An 8,225-nucleotide genomic window follows, 5' to 3' on the forward strand; every position below is an offset into this window, starting at 1 on the left:
CGCGACTCGAGCTTCAAGATGGATCGGGCTTCTCTGCAAACGCCGCCAATAGGGGCGGCCGATCTGGATCAGGAGGATCTGGGTCGGGCGGCTACAACAATCGCTAGTTCAACAACAATCGCGCCCCTGGGCGTGGTGATGGAGGCCGTGGCGGCTCGCGTGGGCGCAGTCCCGCGCGTGGTCGCGGACAGCAACGCGGGGGAAGGGCACAGCGCCCCAACCTTGGAGGTGTGGATGAACGTCCTCTTTGTCAAGTGTGCTTAAAAACAGGGCACACTGCGGCAAAGTGTTGGCATTGCTTCGACGAGTCCTATGTCCCTGAAGAACGGCACGTGGCTGCGGCGATGAACTCCTACAACGTCGACACCAACTGGTACACGGACACGGGCGCGACCGACCACGTCACCAGCGAATTGGAGAAGTTGTCCTTCCGTGAGAGGTATCACGGGAATGATCAGATCCACACAGCTAGTGGTGCAGGTATGGAAATTAAGAACATCGGTCATACTACTGTTCCAACCCAGTCTCGTAATCTTCATCTAAACAATGTGCTTCATGTTCCAAAAGCTAGCAAAAATCTTGTTTCTGTTCGTCGCCTTGCTAAAGATAACTCTGTTTTCCTTGAATTTCACCTTGATTATTTTCTTATCAAGGATCAGGCCATGAAGAACACGATTCTTAGAGGACGATGCCACCGAGGATTGTACCCTCTTCCATCAGATCAGTCAATAAAACAGGCGTTTGGAGTAGTGAAGCCGTCCATGTCTAGATGGCATAGCCGCCTGGATCATCCAGCTTTTCCAGTTGTTTCCAAAATTATCAGCAGTAATAAGCTCCCATGTTCCTCTGAGAAAAACAATGATTCAGTTTGTGATGCCTGTCAACAGGCAAAGAGTCATCAACTTTCTTATAGTAGATCCTTTAATTCCTCAAAATTTCCTTTAGAACTTGTGCATTCTGATGTCTGGGGTCCTGCTCTAGATTCAGTCGGGAGAAAGAAATATTATGTTAGTTTTGTTGATGATTTTAGCAAGTTCACCTGGATCTACTTTATTAAATACAAGTCTGAAGTGTTTGAGAAATTCCATGATTTTCAGGCCATGGTAGAGAGACAATTTGGTCGCAAAATTCTCACCATGCAAACTGATTGGGGAGGGGAGTACCAAAAATTGCATAATTTCTTTACCAAAAGTGGGATTGTGCATCATGTTTCCTGTCCCCATGCGCATCAACAAAATGGAGTTGTTGAGCGCAAGCATAGACACATTGTCGAAATTGGGCTTTCCCTCCTCACTCATGCCTCTATGCCACTAAAATTTTGGGATGAGGCTTTTGCAACAGCTGTTTTTCTTATTAACCGTATGCCTAGCGCTACCATCCAGCATGAAACACCTTTAGAACGCTTGTTTAATCAAAAGCCTGAATATTCCTCTCTTCGGGTTTTTGGTTGCGCTTGTTGGCCCAACCTTCGTCCATATAATCAACATAAGCTTGAGTTTCGCTCAAGACGATGCATTTTTATTGGCTATAGTCCTCTCCATAAAGGGTTCAAGTGTCTAGATGTGTCATCCGGTCGTGTTTTTATCTCCCGGGATGTTATTTTTGATGAGTCTATTTTTCCTTTTTCTGAACTCCACTCCAATGTAGGAGCCCGTCTCCGTGCTGAAATTAATCTATTACCATCAGACCTTGTTCCTTTATCTATTCCTGGGGTGGAACCTGTAGCAGACCGTGTGTTTAATTCCGCTAATGCTACTCACCAGAATGGATCTAGTGCATGTGATAACAGGATCTCAGATTTGCCTCCTGGTGCGAGACATGAGAATGATGCGGCACAGACTCCTGGGCGATCTGCTCCGGGATCGGGGCTCTCCAACTCTACCGGCCCATCCCACCAACGCGCCAGCGCCACGGAGACGCTGGTTCGCGCTCCGGCACTGCCTGATCCCGCGTGCACGCCGGGTGGCCCACCTGGTGCTGACGCGCGGCCGAATCAGGGTTCAGGCGAGGGGGAGACAGGAGCTGTGCCTGCGCCTGATTCTGGAGCTGTGCCCGCGCCTGATTCTGACGCTGCGGACGATGCGGCCGAGAGAACAACGCCTGTGCCTGATACTGCAGATGCAGATCTCCCTGTTGATGAATCCTCTGTGCCAGCACCACATCACCGGACCCGGCTGAGTGCAGGTATTCGTAAGCCAAAAATTTATACTGATGGAACAATCAAGTATGGTTGTTTTACTGCTTCCGGGGAGCCACAAAATTTACATGAAGCACTAAATAATAAAGAGTGGAAATCAGCAATGGATGCCGAATATGAGGCTTTAATTAGGAATCAAACTTGGCATTTAGTTCCTCCAAGAAAAGGGATTAATATTATTGACTGCAAATTGGTTTATAAGATAAAGCGAAAAGTGGATGGGAGTCTGGATAGGTATAAGGCTCATCTAGTTGCAAAAGGTTTTAAACAGAGATATGGTGTTGATTATGAGGATACTTTTAGTCCTGTTATTAAGCATGCTACTATCAGAACAATTCTATCTATTGCTGTTTCTAGAGGATGGAGCCTGCGGCAACTTGATGTACAGAATGCTTTTCTTCATGGTTTTTTGGAAGAAGAAGTGTACATGCGTCAGCCACCTGGTTATGAAAGCAAGGCTACTCCAAATTATGTCTGTAAGTTAGATAAGGCTCTATATGGTTTGAAACAAGCGCCAAGGGCGTGGTACTCGAGGTTGAGCAGAAAATTGTGTTCTTTAGGCTTCAAGGCTTCGAAGGCTGACACATCTTTGTTCTTCTATCAAAAAGGGCCTGTTACTATATTTATTCTCGTATATGTTGATGATATCATTGTTGCTAGCTCCACACAGGAGGCTACAACTTGTTTGCTGCAGGACTTGAGGAAGGAATTTGCTCTCAAGGATCTTGGAGAGCTGCACTACTTCCTTGGGATAGAGGTAAATAAATTGAGGAATGGTATTCTGTTGACCCAGGAAAAATATGCTAGAGATGTATTGCATCGTGTGGGCATGAAGGATTGTAAACCAGTAAGTACTCCTATGTCTACATCAGAAAAATTGTCAGCACAAGAAGGGACACCTCTTGGACCAAAAGATGCTACAGCATACAGGAGTGTAGTAGGTGCATTACAGTACTTGACTTTGACTCGACCTGATATTTCTTTTGCTGTGAACAAAGTTTGTCAGTATTTACATGCTCCTACGACACTTCATTGGGCGGCAGTAAAGAGGATCTTGAGGTATTTAAAACACACCATGAAGATTGGGCTCCGTATTAGTAAAACCTCCTCTCTTTTGGTGAGTGCCTTTTCAGATGCAGATTGGGCAGGACATGTAGATGATCGTCGGTCAACTGGAGGATTTGCAGTATTTCTGGGGTCTAATCTGATAGCATGGAGTGCAAGAAAACAAGCCACTATCTCCAGATCAAGTACAGAAGCTGAATACAAGGCTGTAGCAAATGCCACAGCTGAGATTATGTGGATACAAATTCTGTTATATGAATTGGGAATACAGGCGCCCAGAGCTGCCAAATTATGGTGTGATAATATTGGAGCTAAGTATCTCTCTGCTAACCCAGTTTTTCATGCTAGGACAAAACATATAGAAGTGGATTATCATTTTGTGCGAGAAAGGGTAGCAAGAAGATTACTTGACATTGAGTTTATATCTACAAGAGATCAAGTTGCTGATGGCTTCACAAAACCATTGCCGGTAAGACAATTAGAGATGCTTAAGAACAATCTCAACTTGAGAAGTTTAGATTGAGGGGGAGTGTTAAATGTAAAGATATATTTTGTATTTATCCCTTTGCTGTTCCTAGACTTATGCGGCTGTGGTGAATCTTCCAGAATAGATTAGATAGAGTTTGTTGTAACAAACCACAGCCGGTTCTCTAGGGATGGAGCCTATGTAAATCACCGGTGCCAGGCGTTTTGGTAACTATAAGAATTAACACGCAACCGGCCAGGAGCTCTAAGTTTGGGGCCCTGCCGTTCCACCACATTGCGCCTCTGAAGCTTTTTCACAGCGCGTAGTAGTTGCAGCTAGGGATGCAGGCGAATCAAAAGACGACAGCAGGCAGCCTAGGCCTCCTGGTCAAGCGAATCGCACATGAAGACCAAGCACCTTGGGCGGTGATGTCACCGTACTGAGCTGACGCGGATCATCACGCGCTCGCCGTGGCCGACGCAGTCGACGTCGGCCTTCGTGCGACGTCGCCACTGCGCTCTCTGTGGGGAATCACGCTGCGCCAACCGCCTTCCTCGACGTCCTGTCCTGATCTCCACACTCACTCTGCTATCCGGAAGCACCGGCCGGCACGACTTCCTCTTCTGCGGCAACTGTGGAAAGGAAACTGCAGTCTTGACCCTGCAAAGTTTCTATTACATGAAGACCAAGGAAAAGACTAATCAGAGGGCTTCAGCAGGGAAGGATGATTTAGCATGAAGCGTTTTGCTTGAATGTTTATCGCCCATGGAGGATGGCAGGACAGTCCCCTAAATCTCATATGAACGCACCAAGATCAACCTCCTGTCTGTCAGACAATGAAGTATCAGACCTGCGGCAAAGACAATTTGGAGAAGAAAAACCGTACAGTGTATTCCTGGATGGTTACTTATTGATGTCTCTTGAAGATTATCTCCAGATATTTGCTCAAAACTGTAAGCGTCGTAATGAGCCTTTTGAGCTGCCTTTGCCGGGTGCATAACGGAGAAAATACTGCTGCAATCTGTTCCCTGAAATCTTAAAGCATTCCTAGCCTTCCAAATGTACCATAATAATATAGCAAACAAGATCAGTGTTATCTGAAGTATTTAAGTGATTAAATATGCATAATACAAAATATCTGAACAAGATCAAGGTAGTCTATTTTAATGGCAAGGGGAGGAGCAAACCAAACTGCTTTTGAGAAAGTGCAAAGAAAGAATTCTGATTTGATTTGATGTAACATGATATCCAAAGATGAATCAATTCTGACTCACTGAATCATTATAAACTATATAAGCCAGATATTATATCATGTTTCAAATTCGGTTCTTTGTAAAGGCATGTGTGCATCAAATCAAGTATATATATTTAAGTCACCAACAACAAAAAAAAAACGTTCCTAAAAGAACCACCAGACTTGCAGAAAACCAAAAAAAAACGCGTGGATGGATCTGTATTTATTTATTTCTGTTTGGACCGAGCTGTATTATTACAAGGTAACATTAGTTTTTCCAATTAACATTATTAGACTAATTAAGTTCATGAACACTCCGATTTGACATTTAGGACAATTATTTTAGCAAGACAATTGGGATCACCATTGGTGTTACACCAGATACAGAAAATCTGAAAAATCAAGTTGTGGTTTATTGATCAAGAGATTGGCAGCTATGTATCAACCTCTTCCTCGCAAAAATTAAGTATGTATCAACCTCTCCTGGTTCTGTACATGGTACTGCGATTGCGCAAGTAGGTCTCCTTCATTTGCTTCAACCTTAGGACTGAATCATGCATGCTACTTCTTTCATCTGGAGATTGGGCAACACAGGATAAGGCCACTTCTATCATCGGAATTAACAGGCAGTTCAGTAGTAGCTTCTCTGTATTACTTTCGTGCACTCCTTCACAGATGGCATCAGTGGTAGCGCTGATGAGTCGCTTGTCAATTACATGGTGAGCTTGACGTGGGAAATAATTATCTCGCACCCATTTTACAAGATTCATGTCCCCTCCAAAGTTCTGTTCGAGAGGACTCTTCCCAGTGATCATTTCGAGGAGCATCACGCCATAGCTGTAGACGTCACCCCTTGTTGATGGTTTACTCCCATATCCATATTCTTCATGACACAAGTTAAAGTACAGCAGGTTAACTAAAGTAATACACTCATATTATTTAGAAATATAAATGAACGTGTAGTGTACCTGGTGGAATATATCCAATGGAGCCTGTAAGTCCATGAATACTGGAAATAGATTGTTGTTCTGGTAGCTCTGCAGCCAACAACCGGGCTAAACCAAAATCACCATTTTTTGCAGTCATATCACCATCAAGGTAGCACAGTTTTTGGTTTCCATCAAGGTAGACAAGAGAGTGGTTTCCAGTGCTTGGAACCAACCCAGTAAGGTCATTGAATGAGAGGTTTAATAGTTGAAGGTGCAGCTTGGATAGGCTCGGAGGTATGCTACCGGTTAACTTGTTGCTTGAAAGGTCTAGGCTTTGCAGAGCTCCAAGTGTCCCAATACTGTCAGGGATCACTCCTGACATTGCATTTTTACTCAAAGACAATGTTTGCAGCCTCTGGCACTGCCCGATTGACATATTACTGTTGAGTAAATTGTTTGACAGGTCAATGGCGATGATGTTCTGTAGCTGACCAATGGTCTCAATTGATGCAGCAGTAAGTGAATTGTGTGACAGATTAAGAATAGAACTAAGGCTCCTGAGTTCAAAGAGAGACGCTGGGATGTCCCCGTGAAGGTTATTGCTCGATATATCTAGCAAATCAACATGTCGGAGGAGACCCAGCTCTTCTGGAACTCTACCAACCAACTCATTCTGTCCGATCCTCAGCGTTCCCAGCGCAGTAAGGTGCCCAATTTCCATTGGTACGGGGCCACATAGCTTGTTCCTTGTAAGCTCAAGAACTGTTAGCTTCTTGAGATGGCCTATCTCTGGTGGGATACTCCCAGAAAGCTGATTGTAACTTATGTCGAGTAACGTTAGGGATGTTAAACGCCCAATGTTGAGCGTCCGGAGGTTTGGGAGCCGATAACCAATATCATTCGGAATCTCACCGTAAAGATCATTATGTGGAAATGCCAGGTAAAGAAGTGCAGAGAGGTTGTGAAGTGGCAGGGGAACAATTCCTGAGAGAAGGTTAGTGCTAAGATCTAGCGTTTGGAGCCGATCAAGTTTACCAATTTGGTTAGGAATGTTCCCCTCCAAGTGGTTATTCTGTAGCTTCAAGGAAATAAGAGCTGAGAGATTGCCAATATGAGGGCTAATCCTTCCAGAGAAGTTGAGACCTCGGATATCCAGCTCCAAGACCCTGCCTGCGTGATTACACTGGATTCCTGTCCATGTACACGCCGAGGAGCCATTCCCCACGACGATAGCGCTCCTGAAGGATCTTTGGTGATATAGGATTTCAAGCCAAGTAGAGCCTCTCGATCCTCGAGATTGCTTGGAGCTGATTTACCTTAACCTAACAGGAAAACACTAGATAATAATACAGGCACGGAAACCAGCCATTGAACGTAGATTCTCGTCTTGAGTTTGATATCTGCGTGCAAAAGCATAATGCAAACTAAAGCAGATAACAAGATCTGATAAACAAATTAATATGCATGATCAATCGAGAAAGCAAGCTGAGGAAGTGATGGTAGTTTGACAAAAAGACACAGGCGGTAATAAGGTTGAGAACTGAAAGAAATGAGATGGTGCCATACATACATACCTGATATTCTGTTTTCAAAAGAAGCTGATAGAACTCGGATGCAGATAAGCTTGCCAGGAAGCTCCTGCAGATAAGCAGCTCTCCCAACCCTCTTCCTTAATTCCTTGGCTCTGTGCCTACAAGCAGCCACACCCCGTAGCTTTTGGCTTTTGGCTTCTTCCCCCGGTCACGTTTGAAATTGTCTGAGGCCAACGTGGGTTTTATCTTGCAATCGATCCTTGGAGGAGCTGCGGATCATTTTGCTGTTGTGGAGGTTGAGAATTGGGTTTCCAAGTTCACTGTTTTGTCTAAAGATGTTGGACTTCCGGTGTATAAGATGGGGTCTTTTCGGTGTGCTGATTTTAAAGTGATTTTCAATCTCTGAAACCAACGTGGCCTTCTTTTAGCCAAGAAAGTGATTGATGAGGCTCAGGGTACTCATTACCTGCAGCAGTATGTGGAATCTAGAAATTCAAAAAAGTCTATTTCTTCTGCCAATCCTTTAACTGGAGCCAATCTGGTCCCAATTCGCCACTCGGGTTCTTTCAATCGCAGGTTTGTTCATCGTCAATGGCAACAGAAATTAGTGTTCTCCATGCTGGAACATAGATCATCTTTGGATTTTTTGAACTCTCGGGCTAATCCTGCGAAGAACACGGAGTTCAAATTTGATTTTGAATTCACCAGCTGATGGTATTGATTTGAGCCTTAATTTGGGGTCCAGTAATGGCGCAATTCCAAGTAGCGTGATCAATGCGAGTTTTTCAATTTTTGAGCATTC

At 44.4% G+C, this 8,225-nt stretch overlaps 1 protein-coding gene across 1 annotated transcript; it reads right to left on the reverse strand.

Moving 5' to 3' along the window:
* Positions 1 to 5,250: 5,250 nt before the first annotated feature.
* LOC117839967 (uncharacterized) lies at positions 5,251 to 7,929 on the reverse strand. Its single transcript, XM_034720413.2, has 3 exons — positions 7,466 to 7,929; positions 5,931 to 7,291; positions 5,251 to 5,845 (listed from the first exon to the last, which is right to left on the reverse strand). The coding sequence occupies exons 2-3, from the start codon at positions 6,610 to 6,612 to the stop codon at positions 5,436 to 5,438; spliced, it is 1,092 nt and encodes a 363-aa protein (XP_034576304.1). The 5' UTR covers positions 6,613 to 7,291; positions 7,466 to 7,929; the 3' UTR covers positions 5,251 to 5,435.
* Between the last annotated feature and the right edge of the window lie 296 nt (positions 7,930 to 8,225).

The sequence above is a fragment of the Setaria viridis genome, chromosome 9, assembly GCF_005286985.2.
Source record: "Setaria viridis chromosome 9, Setaria_viridis_v4.0, whole genome shotgun sequence".
In the NCBI taxonomy this organism is placed as follows: domain Eukaryota; kingdom Viridiplantae; phylum Streptophyta; class Magnoliopsida; order Poales; family Poaceae; genus Setaria; species Setaria viridis.